The 16,607-nt window shown below is 46.0% G+C and overlaps 1 protein-coding gene across 10 annotated transcripts in view; it reads left to right on the top strand.

Annotated features, from left to right (window-relative positions):
* Positions 1-9,813, top strand: part of PPP6R3 (protein phosphatase 6 regulatory subunit 3) — a 140,182-nt gene extending 130,369 nt beyond the window's left edge. For 6 of the 10 annotated variants that reach the window (XM_028118065.2, XM_028118062.2, XM_028118061.2 and 3 more), the window contains 2 exons: positions 3,939-4,058; positions 4,724-4,993. In XM_028118065.2, coding sequence (XP_027973866.1) covers positions 3,939-4,058; positions 4,724-4,829 — 226 coding nt within the window. In that variant the 3' untranslated portion in view covers positions 4,830-4,993. Of the gene's footprint in view, positions 1-3,938; positions 4,059-4,723; positions 4,994-7,577 lie in introns of those variants that run through there. The other 4 variants (XM_028118069.2, XM_028118067.2, XM_028118064.2 and 1 more) reach the window with 1 other exon arrangement.
* The last annotated feature ends 6,794 nt before the right edge of the window (positions 9,814-16,607 follow it).

The raw sequence follows: 16,607 nt of genomic DNA, 5'->3' as shown, positions 1-16,607 counted from the left end.
CTCGAGGCTGCATCTCCGTACTCGGCAGAGCCCTGCAGAGCAGAAAGGGCTGCATCCCACCTCGTGGTGAGGTCCCTGCAAAACACAGCACAAAAGGGGAGCATGGATTCCCCATGGGGGCGCATATGCACGAGACTCCAAAGTTAAAAGCTAGCAAACCGAGTCCAACATGGTGTTCTTGAGTCATGATGGAGGCTGTGTCCGGGGCAGGTGAGGATAAGGGCGACCGGGTAAAGTGTGCTGGGGGCGATTCACAGACCCGTAAGGATAAAAACCATTGGGACCTTAGGTAGATGGAGAGGAATATTTGATGAAAATTAAAGCCATTCACGAACTTTTGGCCGTCGAGAAAGTAGCTCCTTGAAACTGCTAAAGGTGTCTTCTGAAAATCTATAGCGGACTTGATTCTTCACAGTGAAGCATGCGAAATACTCCCTCCAAGACACGACCCGGACAGTGAGGCGGGCCTTCAGTCACTCTGCTCTTCAGCACTGGCCCGGCGGTCTTAGCCAGTGCTGCATAAATAAAAATAAATAAAAGGTATAAAGATTTGGAAAGACTAAAATGTTCTTGCTTGTTTGTAGAATATTATTTTCTACACAAATTCCAAACAGATATGTATTCAAATTACCAGGGAAGTTTAGCCATTGCATCCTATAAACCAATATGAGATGTGCTAGATGCGCCCCCTTTAAAATTAAAATGTTAAGGGCCACCTGGGTGGCTCAGTCATTGAGTGTCTGCCTTCGGCTCAGGTCATGATCCCAGGGTCCTGGGATTGAGCCTCACATCGGGCTCACTGCTCAGCGGGGAGCCTGCTTCTCCCTCTCCCACTCCCCCTGCTTGTGTTCCCTCTCTCACTGTGTCTCTGTCAAATAAATAAATAAAATCTTTAAAAAAAAAATAAAATGTTAAACCTGTCTATAAGGTTGAAAGTCATAATAAAGACCTAAATAAGTAGAGAGATATGCCATGTTTGTTAATGAAAAGATCTTTGGGATTTTTTAACACATTAATGTAGAAAATGAATGCGTTTCTAATTAAAATCCCATTGGAGCTTTTCGTGGAGATTAAGAGGCTGATGGTGATACTTGTAAAGAGGACGAAAGAGCCAGAAATAACCAGGGTCATTTTGAAGAAGGAAGGAAGGGAGGGAGGCATCACCAGGTGAGAGCTCCTAATGGGCATGCCGTGCAGGTAGACCCCACGCTTAGAGGAACTTGGTGCGTGCTAGGATGGTGTTAAAGTCGGTGCAGGAAGGATGGACTGAGAAGTAGTGATTACCCATGTCACGGAAAAATAAAATACAGTCTGCCTCAACATGAACACGAAAGGCAAAACTACAACTTTGAGAAGGAAACATGAGAGCATCTCTTTATAATTTGAGAGTTACAGGGTTTTTTAACCATAAAACAGCCAAACCGTAAGGGAAAAGGTTGATGAATTTTCTTTTTTTAATTTCCGGTATTCTAAATGATAAAATGAAAAGACCCGCCATTACCTGCAAAGGAAGATTCAGGAGCAGGATGTAGGAAAAAAACCTAATATCAACAAGAAAAAGACAAGCTAATAATAAGTTTTAAATGGACAAAGAACACACACAAGCCATTATCTGTGGTGGAAAACAGAGAGCAAACCAGCTCCAGAGCAGGCCAGCTTTACAAGTAACTAGGATGTGCTGGTTGCAGTAATGATTCGATACTGCTTCAGGCACATTCGTCTGCTCATTCCTACCTCAGTTGCTGCAGAACATAGAAAAAGTGCAAAACCTGCTGGATCTTTTTATGAGGCCGTGAAATCTTAATTCCAAACCAGATAAGGATGATTACAGAAAACGATCAGCTCATATCACTTACAAGCAAACTAAATGCAGAAATCCTGTAGAAAATATTTGCTAACCGAGCGCAATAGCGTGTCAAAAATAGTTTGTACTGGTGAGTTAGGGTTTTCCCCGGACCATCAGGAAAAGTGTCATTTATGATATGTCAACAGACTGAGGGGGAATTCATTTGAGATTTTTGAAGACGCTTTTGATAAAGTTCCATACCCATATATGATTAAAACTGAGCAAAACAGGGGCACCGGGGTGGCTCAGTCGGTTAAGCGTCCAATTCTTGGTTTCGGCTCAGGTCATTATCTCTCTCAGATAAATAAAAATGAAATCTTAACACATACAAAGCTGAGCAAAACAGGAACAGAAATGAATTTCCTTAACTTGGCAAAAGTTAAATACCAAAATACTGAAGCAGAACACACTTATTGAGGAAGTTGCAGATGCTGTCACTTTCAGGTAAGGAACAAATAAGGCTGTCCATTGTCACTGGCACTGTATAGATGGTCGTCCTGGGCAGTGTTGTGAGGGAAGGAAGATCAGATAGGTGGTGATCATGATCACCTGCCACCGAGTCAGTAGCAAACTTTTGTAACTAATAAGTTCAGCAAAGCTGCTGGGTAACTGATCCATTTTAAACATGAGTAGCTTTTCTCTGCATCAGTAATAAGCAACTAGGATGTATAATGAAAGGCAAAGTACCAGTCATAAAGTACGTCCAACTTTAAGATAATTCCTAAATGATTAAACCCACATATCTAGAGAGAAAACTTGAAAGTGCCAATAGAGGCTCACACGGAGGCCACAGTGGTGGGGGTGGCGCGGCGCTGTGCAGAGGGTCGTTGTGAGGAGCAGGTGCGGTTGGGAGGCTCACACCGTACAGCACTGTGCCATCAACGCCAGGAAGGTGGGTCTTCCAGGCTGTGCTGAGTTAGAGAAGTACAATGAGGCATGCAATCCAGAGCCGTTTCTGTGCCTCCAAAATACACATATGTAATGACTATACACATTTTCTAAGAATGAAAGTAACACGTAGGAAGCACATCAGGAGAGTTGCTTTTGTGGGGAGGGAGTGGGGAAGGGGGACAGAGTAAGGGGTCAGGTGACTTGGGTTGTCAACAGATCTGTAGACTTTAGTTCAATTTCCTCCTTATAAATTGCCTAGACCCATCTGAAAGCCACCCAAGAAATGATCCTAAAGTTAGGTTTTTCGTAAGCAAATCCAGGACAGGACTCCGCTCTGAGATTAGTGGCCCTTCCCAGAGGCAATCTCCAGTTGCCCTTTAGCTGATTCTAGTGCTGCCTGGATTGTGTCAGAATGGGAAGTCCAGACAGGATCACTAACAGTCTACTTTTACAGCCCACAATCAACAATCAAAAGCGTTTGCTACTTGTCTTCCTCTGCCAGGAGCCATCAAAGGGGGAGATAACCCTTCCTATATTTTGCTTGCCCCCTTAGGATCTGCTCTCACCTGTTCTGGCCACCGTTCTTGGCTCTGTCTTCCTTCACAATGTCTGTATTTCTCATGCACCGTCAGAGAGCTCCGTCCTGGTGCAGGCCCCTGGTACCCTGCCCCTGTGACAGGAGCAGCAAGCTGACCGGTCTCTCCTGCTGACTGTTGAATGCTGGGCTGGGCCCTGAGAGCAAAATGCCTTAACTAAAGACTCATTCCTTCAAACAGGTTCATTTGACACCTCCACCGAGTCTGCAGTTCTGCTTATGTGCAGTCGTGGACATAGTACCCCCCCACATTCCTCATATATAGGAGTATTCTGAAACTCTTGTACATTTCTTTTTCTATTTTGCACACTTGGCTTCAGAGTGTTGAAATCCTATCGGTATGTACAGTAATGCGGGCCATTCTTTATCAGACACCAGCTGCATTACATTGTCCCTCCTTTGGTTCCCTCCCCTGTGTGATCCTTGCCTTTCGTGATTTCCCAGTCACCATCTGTGGTCTCTGTGGCCCCTCCCCTGAGCATGCTTGGCCCCAGGGCTTTACTCCATGGCCGCCATGACTTTCAGGGTCATTTGCATGTGCCTTCATCCTCTGCCGGTGCCGCCACCTGGGATGTCTAACGCTGCCTGTCCTCCTCTTTACTGCAGTGAGGAAGGAAAACTGTCTACCTCTCAAGATGCTGCTTGTAAAGATGTCGAGGAGAGCCCTGAGACAGCAGAGGCGAAGTCTGCGGGCCCCCGGCCCCCCAGCAGTAGCCCAGAGCAGAGGTAACTCCCCACTTCCTCAGATCTGCCCAGGCCCTACTCTGGCTGTGTCTCTTGTCTTCGCGGGAGCTGGGAGGGAAGTTGGCATCCGGGGCGGGATGGAGAGGTCATTACAGGTGTCCTCGGGCATTCAGGGACTTCCTCGGCACAGGAGCATTGTTCCAGGCCACGTCTAGGCAGGGTGCCTGAGCCGAGAACTCAGAAAAGTTTACCTCCTTACCCCAAAATCCAAAAACTGACTGGCTTTTGGAGATTCAGTAAACCTCACTGGCTCTTTAAGAAATTACTCAGAATGGAAGGGAAGGCTCTCCAATGCTGGTGTGCCTCGCCCCTACACACTTTTTTCATTTTTGAGGAGGTGCTAAGTTGAGGCGGATGTTGAGCCCCTCTGGGATTGGGGTCCCTAGGCTGTGGTAGCCAAGTTCTCACGGGCTCCACGAGGTCACCAGCCGCCAGCCACAAGCAACACCTGGCACCCCTTTTCCCATAATCACGCACATGTGACACACGGGGAGAGCCTTCCTGGAGACCCTTTTATAAATGTAGTTAAATATTCTTAACTGTTAGATGATTCCCTGTATGGTTTTGTGTGTGCAAAATATTTGTCTTAAGTGTGAAAATCCCACTGCCAGAGCGGAGTGATTTGGAATGTGATGTTTTCTTTCTAGTCACCTATTGCTTAGACTGAGCCAGTGGTCTGAAGGGATAGGCCAAGCCAAAGCCTCAGCCGCCGAGGGCCGGCGCCCCGGCCCGTACGCACGGCCTCGCAGGTAGAGCAAGGGCGGCCTCCGATTGCTGCAGAGCACGCGCCAGAAGAGGAGGATTTGCCCTTGGACCACAAGGAACTTTGCTCAGCACTTCCCAGAGTTAACTTTTTTGTTATATATCTCTCAGTTTGTACATTCCTTCCATAAGGAATAAAGTAACCTTTAAAGCCATTTCAGAGAAGTTGTACTTTTCCCCTCACCAGACCCCCACCCCCAAAATGTCACTTTAGAGGTGACATAACCAGTGGGAACCAGCAGGGGGTGCTCTCTGTTCACTGGTTGGCAAACCTCTTTAGTGGGGCAAACCCTGCTTTTTGTTTCTCTCATGGGAATTATAGCCAGCATGAGGGGTTTGCTTCTGTGATTAAAAAAAAAAAAAAAGCCTTCTTGGCGTATAAAACAACTTAATTATAAGGACCATTTGAGCGTGTTGGCTCTAGCGAGGCTTTGGGAGGAGGAGGCATGGTAACACTCCCGTGTTGAGGGGCCCGGCCCCAGGTACGCTTCAAAGTGTTCTGGGCAAGTCACCTTTTTTGCCTGGGGTTTTCAGTGGATGTTTTTTCAAAGGCATTTTGTAGGATCTTATTTCTAGTCAGTTATGTCATCTCCCTGATTTCTACCTACAAATTTCCTTTATATTGAGAACTGCTTGAAGGCAGGACAGTCCAGGTCTATTCCAATTTGGAGTTGCTTCAGGACTCTTTGTTTCTCAGACATAAATGATACAAGAGGCTCTGGGATCATTTCCTTGGCTCTCTGGAAGGCAGAATTACTTGCTTTAGGGGAACCCACTTGCTCTTCTACCCGCCTAGAGACGTCTGGTGTGAAGAGCCCAACCTCTCAATCTGCCAGACCGAGGTGGTCGCGGGGGAGCACTGGGGAGGGCCAGTGGACAAACAGGAGGGCATCCCTTGTGTCCACACGTTCATCCGTCTGTCCATCCAACACATGAAAGTGTGGCAGCCAGTGGTCTAGGCCGGCCGGGGGGGGAAGCAGTTGCACAAAAGACCCCCAGATGATAGAGGGACGTGTAGAAAGAGGTGCTGCTGAAGAATCGGGACAGCTGCACGGGAGATCAGGAGTCCCACTTAGATGGGACGGTGGAGGAAGGCCGCTCAGAAGGTGACATTGAGCTGCTGTGATGGCAGGGAGAAGGTAAGTGGTCCAGCGCATCCCATCTGTGTCCTAAGAGTGAAGTACGGGGGGTAGAGAGAGCCATTGGGACTTGCCCGATGCCCTCTTCCCCGCATGATTCCTGTCACAACCAGGTTATCATGAGCCCTGGGGTTCCATTGCACGGCCACGGAATTTAATGTTTAACTACTGTGGATCGAGCACGTGCGATACCTGTGCCGGCCAGTATGCCAGGCACTCGGCACCCGTCACATACTCACCCCCCTTCAGTGGGGATTGTTGTCCCCTTTTCACAGGGGGAGGAGCTGATCTGGGAGAGGGGAGAAAATGCACTTGAGACCCAGCAGCTTGTGAGGAGTGATGGTGCGATCTGTACCCGGTGTGTCTGCTGGCAGAACCCCAGTTCCCCTGCCTCTCAGACACTGTGAATGTCACCAGAGTGCATTGCTCCTGGAGCCAGCTTCCTGGGTCTCTGTCAAAGTTGGCGGGTGTCTGAAGCCTTGGGCTCGTGAGTTGCGAGCTGATCCAGAAGCACCCTGTGTGCTTCCCAGTGCTTCTCTAAGTGCCCTTTCCCAAGCCGGCTTTGTAAATTCTGGAAACGCCGCCAAGACTCTTCTGTGTTTAAGCAGGAAGGTTGAATTTGTGTATCTGCCACCATACCGTTCATTTAGCATTCCCTCTTCTCTTTCTTTCGAGAGGGAAGGGAGGGCACACGGGGTGGAGGGAGAGGGGGAGAGAATCTTTTTTTTTTTTTTTTTTTAAGATTTTATTTATTTATTTGACAGAGACACAGCGAGAGAGGGAACACAAGCAGGGGGGAGAGGGAGAGGGAGAAACAGGCTTCCCGCCGACCAGGGAGCCCGATGCGGGGCTCCATCCCAGGACCCTGGGATCATGACCTGAGCCAAAGTCAGATGCTTAACAACTGAGCCACCCAGGCGCCCCGGGAAAGAGAATCTTAAGCTGGCTCCTGACGGGGGCTCCATCTCACAACCCTGAGATCATGACCTGGCCAAAGCCAACAGTCGGGGGCTTAACCGACTGAGCGCCCCCAGGCGCCCCTAGCATTCTCTCTTATGTGCTCCCAACTTCAGCCCTAACGCTTGCCTGGCGGGAGCACATTTGTAAAAGTGCACACCTGGTTTCAAGAGTTGGTCTTGTTTACAAGCCTTTTTTTTTTTCCCTCTTTCAGTAGAAGAATCCTGCTTTTCAAGTGAAATTTTATGTGGATTCCAATATATGGAACAAATAAAAAGCTGTTTGAAGGAGGAAATGAGCATGTGGCTCGTGACGGGTCTGGGAGCAACAGTAAAAACCACTGACCTAGTGTCTACCTGTGCTTCTAAGAAGCTGAGGTGGGATGGTTTCACGGAGCTCGGCTCTGCTGCAGCCCTTGCTAAATGCCTGTTGGCCACGGCTAAGGTGAAGCTTAGAACCTGTTGGATTTCCTGGAGTTTTCCATAAATGCGTTTGTGAAGCATTCCCTGAAGTAGCTCCTAAGTGCCGGGCTTCGTGTTAGACGTTGCGTAACAGTATTAAAATTAATGTTCCCGCCCTTGGGGAGCTAACCCACGTTTGTTTCTGCTTTAAGTGCCTGAGATGTGTGTCTCTTCCTCCGCAGGACTGACCAGCCAAGCATGCCAGGCGACACGTCCGTCAACGGCCCCGTATGATGAGTGACCCCTGCTTGCTGCTGACTGAGGACCGCAGGCCGCCACCGCTCGGGGCCTCTGGAGACTTCACCTGGAGCCCACCAGGCCGTCACTGCTGCACTCACTCTGCAAGGGATCAGGACCAGCAACCTTTATATTCTAGATTCTAAGACATTGTACAGAGAGATCCAGAAGTGTAAAAATATTGCACATTGACAAATACCAAGAATTTTTGCGTATGTTTATATTGTATTGTTCTAAATAATGGGTAGCCTGTGAAATAAGATCGTGCCACCCATGTAATAATAGTAGTGATACTGTAGTTAAAATGGCTGTAAGAATAGTTTTATAAAAGTGAATACACAGATCTATTGTATTTGAAACATAACTATTTGACAATTATTAGTGTGACCAAAGTATTAGGCAGTTTTCATACATTTTTCACCTTGTACAAAATTCTGAATTCATTTCTCTTCCAGGCTGGCAAGGAGTTGTAGGGTTGAAATGCCCTCTAAGTGTTATTTTGGTTGTTCTAACTTACAAACGTGATTTTGAATAAGAAATATTTGGTGTTCTTTTTATAACCAGTTTTTGATTGGTAACTGTTTTCTGTATTGTTTTAAACGGATCAAAAAATGTAAGTCTATTGGTAGAGATTAAGTATTTATTGCTACAACTTAGTTGATAAATTGATGTTATTGTAAAGCCATATGTTCTGTTAAAGTCTTGTTTGCTTGAAATGGTTATTCCTACAGGTGAAACACTAGACTATTTGGAGTGTACATGGCTTGTGGTTTGAGTTATTTTGTTTTTTGTTTTTGTTTTTTGTTTTGTTTTGGTAGTTCCTCTGCCTTTTAACCCATTCACCAAAATTTACCTTGTTAACAAGCATCACCAATGAACATTTCTGAGCAATTTGCATATTAACAAACCTAAACCATATCAGGCAGGCCAGTTGAAGAATGCTTGTGCTGCAGATGGATTAGAGCGCGTTCATTTTACAGGCTAGTGTTTCCAACTAGAAATCAGAACCTGGCACCTAAGCATGGGAATTGTTCTCCTGTACCTTGTGAGGTTTCCACGCATAAATTCTAAACCAGTGTATTTTTTTAGAACTGGTTTGTGTATATATATATAGTGATTATGGATACTAATTCAATGTAATTTATAATTTTCTATGTCAATATAAAAATACATCACAGCCTTCTCAAACAGCTGAAGCAATATATCGTATATTGCCATATCGTCTGGGGAAAGGGTTAAATTTCTTCACCTTGCACTTTTAGATGCAAATCAGGTTTTCATTTCTGTAATAGAAAACTGTTCACGTATTTTTACATCATTTGTTTGTCCTGACCAGTATTTAAAACCAAAAGGATATTCTGAATAATGGCCAACGATTTTTCTAGAACTAGCATCCCAAGCAGCGTGCCTAAACATTACATTGCATATGGAAATAAAAAAAAAAATCAAATGTTTAATGCCTTATTTCTTATTTACTTCTCCATTGTAAATGGTGTTGAAATTCTGTGTGAGGCTTCCCAAGGCCGACCTAGCGCTCGAGGACAGTGGAGTTGGCGGTACGCCCTGGGACGGATGGCAGGGGTGCCTCACTTGGCCTTTGTGCACCTCCTCAGGAACCCTTTCTGTTGTGAGCTCCTCAGAAGAGACTGTCCTCGTGCATTGTCCTCTGGAACCTAGCGCCGCCAGAGGACAGGGCTCCTTTGACTTGTCTCAAGGATGCTGACTCTGTGACACAGGACCTTGGGGACCGCTGACGGCTGGTATGCTCTTGTCTCGCCTGGTGGAGTCTTGCCGGCCACCATCGGCGCTTGGCTCCAGGGCTGGCACACTGCTCCCTCCACGCCGTTTGGATTTGGTTGGCTTCTCCATCCCACCCAAGGTAACACAGCATCCTTGTCACCCCACCTACTGCTGACACCCGAGCCCTTGAGGTTTTTCTTTGGAGTAGTGTTTTGTGTAGCTCGTCTTACGTGGCAGGGGAAGGGCATGAGGATGGAAAGAAGAAAGTCTGTTGCGGGGCCAGCCCAAGACCAGGAGTAAAAGTACACTCTAATTTAGTCTCTACTCTAGTTTCTGTGTATCGGCCATACTGAATTGCGAGACTAACCGATGTCTACAATACAGTACCTGTATTAAAAATAACTACAACAAAAATAAAGCCTGATTCCTTGTTTCTAGAAATCTTCTCTTGTACCTTGCTTGGGCTTTAATAACCAGACAAGGTGTGTGGGGTCACCGTTGATCCTTTTTTTTTTTTTTTTTAGTGTTTCTAATTTTTTATTTAAATTCAATTTAATTAACATAGTGTATTACTAGCTTCAGAAGTAGAGGTCAGTGATTCATCAGCATACAACACCCAGTGCTCATTACATCAAGTGCCCTCTTTAATGCCCGTCACCCAGTTAACCCCAGCCCGCACCCACCTCCCCTCCAGCAGCCCAAACAAACCCAGTTTGTTTCCTAGAGTTGAGTCTCATGGTTTGTCTGATTCCGTCTTACTTTTCCTTCTCTTCCCCTTTGCTCCTCTGTTTTGTTTCTTAAATTCCACATATGAGTAAAATCATCTGATACTTGTCTTTCTCTGACTTATATTTCACTTAGCATAATATCCTCTAGTTCTTTCACGTTGTTGCAAATGGCAAGATTTCGTTCTTTTTGATGGCTAGTGTGTGTGTGTGTGTGTGTGTGTGTGTGTGTGTGTGTGTGTGTGTGTGTGTGTGTGTGTGTACACACCACTTCTTTATCCAGTCATCTGTTGATGGACGTCTGGGCTCTCTCCATCGTTTGGCTGTTGTGGACATTGCTGCTACAGCACATTGATTTCTAGGGGTCAGGGCTTCCTGACATAAAGCTCTCGGGCTGTCTACCAGATCCCGAGTTCAGGGTATGCCATCCCTGGGCCAGGGACTCGTCTTGCCCACAGCTGTCATCCAAGCACCCGGAACCGTCCGTGTCTGACGCACAGGTGCTCCACGCACAGGTGCTCCGTGAGTTTACTTCTGCTGACCTCTCGAGCACTGCCACTAGCTCTTGTCTTCTGATGGTTATCTGCTCCTGTAGCTTCTCACCTGCTCCGTGGGTTGCACTTCTCCAATCTGCATTTCTTGGCCTCCAGCCCTACCAGTAACTCTTCGGTGGTAAAATTTCACAGGTGCTCCAGAATGATGTTTCACATATGGTGCTGCTTCACAGCTGCTCAGTTTTCGCGCTCCTTCCACCTGTTCACATAAACAAGTGTGGTTCCTGCTCCCCCAGAGCCCGCCTGTCACCAGGGCCCTCTTGGCTGGTCCAGGCACCTGCCTCCACTCCGGGGCTCTGCAGCCCTCTCAGTGGACGATCGAGAGCAGGGCGCCGGGGCCAGGGGCTCATGGTCACTCGTGGGGGCTAACTTCTCTTTGTCTCAGCTGCTTTTCCTGCCAGATGGGACTTGATAGGAACAAGTGTACAAGCCTAAAAGTAGATAGAATAGTTCTTGCCTGTGGTAAGTGCTTAATAAATGTTAGTGTTAACCCTTCGCCCACTTCTCAGCCCCATAATGTCACAGGCTAACCTTTCTAATCCTGGCTTTGAGCCTGCTGTCTTACTTAAAACTGCTGCCTCCTGAAAGCTCAAGCACCTTCTCTCCGGTCAGATGGCTCCAAGGTCCGCTGCCTCCCATGTGCCTGCTCGGGCCCACCCGCTGGGTTCACTAGCAGCTCTTCCCGTGTGTGCATACGCTGGGGTTGGCTGCTCTTGTGCTCCAGTGACAGACTTGAGTTGATTTGCTTGACTCCTGGCACACCCCGTGTTCGTTCTTTACCTTGATGCACTTTCCTCTCTGGATCCTGCCCCATCCATGTTCATCCCTTTTCAGTCATTAATTTTCAGCATTCAGCACAAGCTGGCTTCCTTTGTCCTCACCATCTCGACCAGCTGCTCAGTATTTACCCCAAAACAGGTGACATGGTGCTGCCTTTGCTGTGGTGAGCCATCCCCCCTTCTGTTGTGCAGGCATCAAAGGCGAGGACCACCGCGCCTGGCAGTGCTGCACACTGCCTTAGGTGAGGCGCTTGGTTTGCTTTGGTTATGATTTTCCTGTAGGATTCTCTTCTTGTTCACATAAAATGGAGTGCTTACTCTAGGCCGGGCTCTGTGCTCACTGCTTATGTGCATTCACTTTACTTCACGGCGATTTTATGTGCAAGAAAACTATCGTTTTACACACGCACAAGGAGTGCACAGATGTGAACTGGTTTTTTCCAAGGATGCCTAGAGTAACGGAGTTGTAAAGATTAAGTGTAACGCGTTTAAATATATAACAGAATAATGCTTGACTGTACACATGCACTTGATATTAGCTGTTGCTATAGTACACTACTAGTCAAAGCCTTTTGGTATTTTTTTCCTTAGAATTTGAGATTTAATTTCAGACTAGCGCATCAAATGGAGACTAGCTGCATGGAATGTTTGGTAGCCAGTCGAACAATAGAAATGTCAGTTGACCAAGACTGCTGAATACTGCTCAAAACCATTCTGAAGCGGATCGGTGCAGGTGGGAGAATTAAATTTGATGAGTCAGCCAACAGGAGTAGAGGCCTGTGGACGACTTCTGCGACTGTCCCCACCTGCTACTGGCCCTGACCCCCGATTGGCTGTTCTCATGATCCACTGGCAGAGGTGCGTTGTTGCCACAGAGACCATGGGGCCCGCAAACCCCAGGATACTGACTGCTGGCCCTTTATAGAGAAAAGTGGCCAGCCCCTGAAATAGATGAAGGAAATAGAATCTGCAAAGGAAACCACAAATGCACAGTCCGTTGGCTCTCAGCAGCATTGCTAAGGTAGCATGAGGAAGGTCTTGGCAGCCCATAACCAGAGACTGGGTATTTGTATGGGAAGAAATGAACGTTGACTCCTACTGTCCACCTTGTACAAAAACTAATCCAAAATAGGTTACAGGTCTAAATATAAGCACTTCAGCTTCTAAAAGAAAAGAGAAATATCTAAACTGCTTTGGAATGGGCAAAGTTTTCTTGGGACACAAAGCACAGGTCACAGAAGAAAATATAGTGGGCTTTTACCACGGTGAAGTTTTTCTGCTCTTCAAAATGAACGGGTAAGCCCTGGACTGCCACGAAGAAAATAACGTGTGTGCCCTGAAAGGACTCCTGCCCTGAAGACAGAAAAATGCAAATCAAAAATAAGATGGAAAACCCAGTTTAACAAATGGGCAAGAGACTTGAACAGATCGTCACAAAGAAGGTACACAAGTGGCCCAAGAAGAACATGAAAAGTTGTTCAGAGTCACTAGTCATCCGGGAATGCAAATTAAAACCACAAAAAGATACCATTTCCCATCTGATAGAATGGCTAAGATTAAAAAAAAACAAAAAACAAACCTGACAATACCAAGTATAATGAGAATGTAGAGCAGCTAGGACTCACGTTGCTGTCTAAAATAACGCATCCAGTGTGGAAATCTGTTGGGCAAGTTTCCAATTTTTTAAATTGGGGATACTTCTGCCTTAGGACTCGGCAATTCTACTAGATATTCACCCAGGAGAAATATAGGTCCACAACAGATACACAAGCATGTTTATTGTTGCTTTATTCAAAATGACAAAAGATTAAGAAAACAGGTCCAACAGCAGGAAAATGGATAAGCAGGTTATGGCATATTAATACAATAGAATATCACTCAGCAATAAATGGGAAGGAATTATGTTAAATGCAACGTACTATTATCAATCTTGAAAATGTCGAGGGAAAGGAGCAAAAAAACGTGCTTTTTATGAAGCTCTAGAACCAGTCAGACTGAATGACAGTGTTAGAAATCAGAACACGGTTTTGCTCCTGAAGCGGAAGGGAGGGACTGGCTGTAAAGGGGCCCAGGGAAACTTTCTGGATAATGGAAATCAGTACCTTGTGTGATAGAGGTTACATGAGTGTAGACATTTGTCAAAACCCACCGAACTTGGGTGCCTGGGTGGCTCAGTTGGTTGAGCGACTGCCTTCGGCTCGGGTCATGATCCTGAAGTCCTGGGATCGAGTCCCACATCAGGCTTCCGGCTTGGCGGGAAGTCTGCTTCTACCTCTGACCTTCTCCCCTCTCATGCTATTTCTCTCTCTCTCTCTCTCTCTCTCTCAAATAAATAAATAAATAAATAAAATCTTAAAAAAAAAAAAAAAAACCCTCCGAACTCAACACCTAAAACCTATGCACTTAATTATGTGTAATTTATACCTTAAACTTTTTCTAAGATAAGGAAAAGGAGCAAAAAGTAAAGCAAACACTAAACACGGTTAGGGAGGACACATTGCCCGTGTCACATGGTGACCAGGGAATTGCCCTTCCTCCGCAGCACAGGAGAAGGGGCCAGATCTTGGTGGATTTGAGAAGAGTGTCTGAGCATGCTTGGGTTGGTGTTTTCTGGAATCCAGCCAGGATTTGTCTGCCGTGACACATTCTGGGTTGCCCCTTTCCATGCAGTCGTCTTTCTGTCCTTGTGGAGGGAGAGGTTTGCATTTGTTCAGTGCTGCCTGTGCCAGGTGGGTAGATGTCTCTAACCCAAGGATCAGATATTAGGAAACACCCCAACCATGTCCTTCAAAACAGGTTCATTAATAAAACGAATGTTTTGAATCCACGTGTTTGCTGTGTCTTCTCTCCAAAGGGGTATTTTAGAAGGTTAGAGGGGGTAGGCACTCTTTATAATCTTCACTAAAACTGTACAACCAACCTTTTGTGGCGGGAAGAAACGTGAGGGAACAGTAGTTTGCAGCGAGGGAGAGGCATGAAGGTGGGGCCAGAACTGTCCCACCTCTGCTCCCCATCCCTTGGGAGACAGCCACACCCACGGCTGACCGTAGCTTCATGGTTAAGTCTAATGGGTTAAAAGGACCAACGAATGAGTAATACTTGGGTAATTGCTATTTCTCCCGACCTCATATTTCTCTGTGGGATCTTAGTGCTACTCTGACACTCTGGCCTCTCTTGAATCTCACTCTTAGGGGAGGGGGGAGTGATGTATTTAATTTGGAAAGGAGCTGCATCTTTGGTTCAATGCCTTAAGTGCTTTTTCTCCCATTTGCGGGCCTACCCAGGAGTACGTTCTAGTCTGTTTATGTATAAGCTGTCCCTCTGGACAAGACCTGTGGTTGTCTCTGCAAGTAGTTAGGCAAATGATTCTACATCAGGAGTGAAGTATTTACAAGCCCATTTGGCCACACGTCTCAAGCTGGTCTTTCTTTTCTTTTTTCTTAATAGAGATTGTATTCATTTCTTTGAGAGAGTGCTTGAGCGAGAGTGCACAGCAGGGGGAGCAGCAGAGGGAGAGGAAGAAGCGGACTCCGCACTGAGCAGGGAGCCCTATGCGGGGCTCGATCCCAGGACCCCAAGACCATGACCTGAGGCCAAGGCAGCAGTTTAACTGACTGAGCCACCCAGGCGCCCCTCAAGCTGGACTTTCTAACCAGGTGTTCTTCATTAGTCTTCCACATTGTAATTCTCACCTATTTCTGAACTTCCAGGTTCCTCCCAAACAAAAATAAGAAAAGGATATAAGTTGTTACATCAAATCTAGATTCTCTTTTTAAAAGACCGATGGTCAGACAGGTTGAAAATAAAACCAGCAATATGTTATTTATATGAAAGTCATAAAAATGACAAAAGCTGAAAATAAAAAGTAGAGGAAAATGCAAACAAAAGACAATTTCAAGCAAAGTGGGATTTAAAGTTAAAACTGCTGGGTAGGGTTAAGGGACTGTGCATCAAACCATAAATACAGCAGCTAAGCAATTACTAGAAATGCAAGGAAAGGGACTTCTATTTTCAGCTATCGGAGTGATTTTTATCAGTTTAAACATCCTGCAGACAGCAACAAAACCTCTAAAATCTCGCTGTTTGAATGCAATGAGTGGAGAGATAGGCTGCATGTGCTCAAAGGCCAGGGTCCTAAAAAGAAAGGAAACGCATCCAAGTAAACCTGACATTCATGCCACTTTCCACCTTGAGAAGTTTGCTGCTTAAGTAGCATGAGGCGCAGCAGAAAGCAGAGGCTCAGAGCTTTCAGCATTTACAGGGCTGGGAAGACAAAAATTGGAGTGAAGGGCTATGAAGGAGGCCAAGACTGAAGGCACAAGATACTGGAGAAAACAAACATAAGTGAGCCTGACCTTCACTACTTACCTCTCAAGGCCTTTGGTGATTCCTAAGCTATGCAGGGAGAGACGCTAAAAAGCCAAGCAGAAAATGTCAGCTAAGAAGGGCGCCTGGGTGCCTCAGTCATTAAGCGTCTACCTTCGGCTCAGGTCATGATCCCAGGGTCCTGGGATCGAGCCCCGCATCAGGCTCCCTGCTCAGCAGGGAGTCTGCTTCTCCCTCTCCCACTCCCCCCTGCTTGTGTTCCCTCTCTTGCTGTCTCTCTCTGTCAAATAAATAAATAAAAAATCTTTAAAAAAAAAAAAAAAGAAAAAATGGCAGCTAAGAAACTAAGAGGCTAAGAAGAGTCTAGGCAGCTCAGTATTGGGGAGGCAAAATTGGAGTTTAAGGATTTCAGAGGAGGAGGGACTCATAAGCATGTTGAAACCACTGAAGAACAACACTCCAGGAGTAAGGGGACAGCAGAGACAGAGCAGTCTTATCTACTGGAAGAAACAAATTCCCTCACAAGGACAACTGAACCATCCAAAAAGCCGCTACCATTTTCCATACAGTGTTGGCATTGAATAAAAACTTGGATGTGCTGGAAGACAACATATGCCGAGTGATTGAAAATTAGAGAAAGCAGATGATCCAGATCTTGGAGATTTTAGATTTTAAGCTATTAATATATTCAACACAATAGGTGTCCGATTGGAGAATTTTACCAAAGAAATTATCTATTACAAAAAAAAAATCAAGTGGAAATTCTAAAACCGAAAGGTACAGTAATTGGAATTAGGAAGCCCATAAATGAATTTAAAAGCGGATTGGACAAAGCAGAAGATAAGATTTAG

The sequence above is a fragment of the Eumetopias jubatus genome, unplaced genomic scaffold, assembly GCF_037043125.1.
Source record: "Eumetopias jubatus isolate StellerSeaLion01/CBP00866 unplaced genomic scaffold, mEumJub1_p1.0 scaffold_13, whole genome shotgun sequence".
Classification (NCBI taxonomy): domain Eukaryota; kingdom Metazoa; phylum Chordata; class Mammalia; order Carnivora; family Otariidae; genus Eumetopias; species Eumetopias jubatus.
This window is presented reverse-complemented; position numbering and strand designations above follow the sequence as displayed.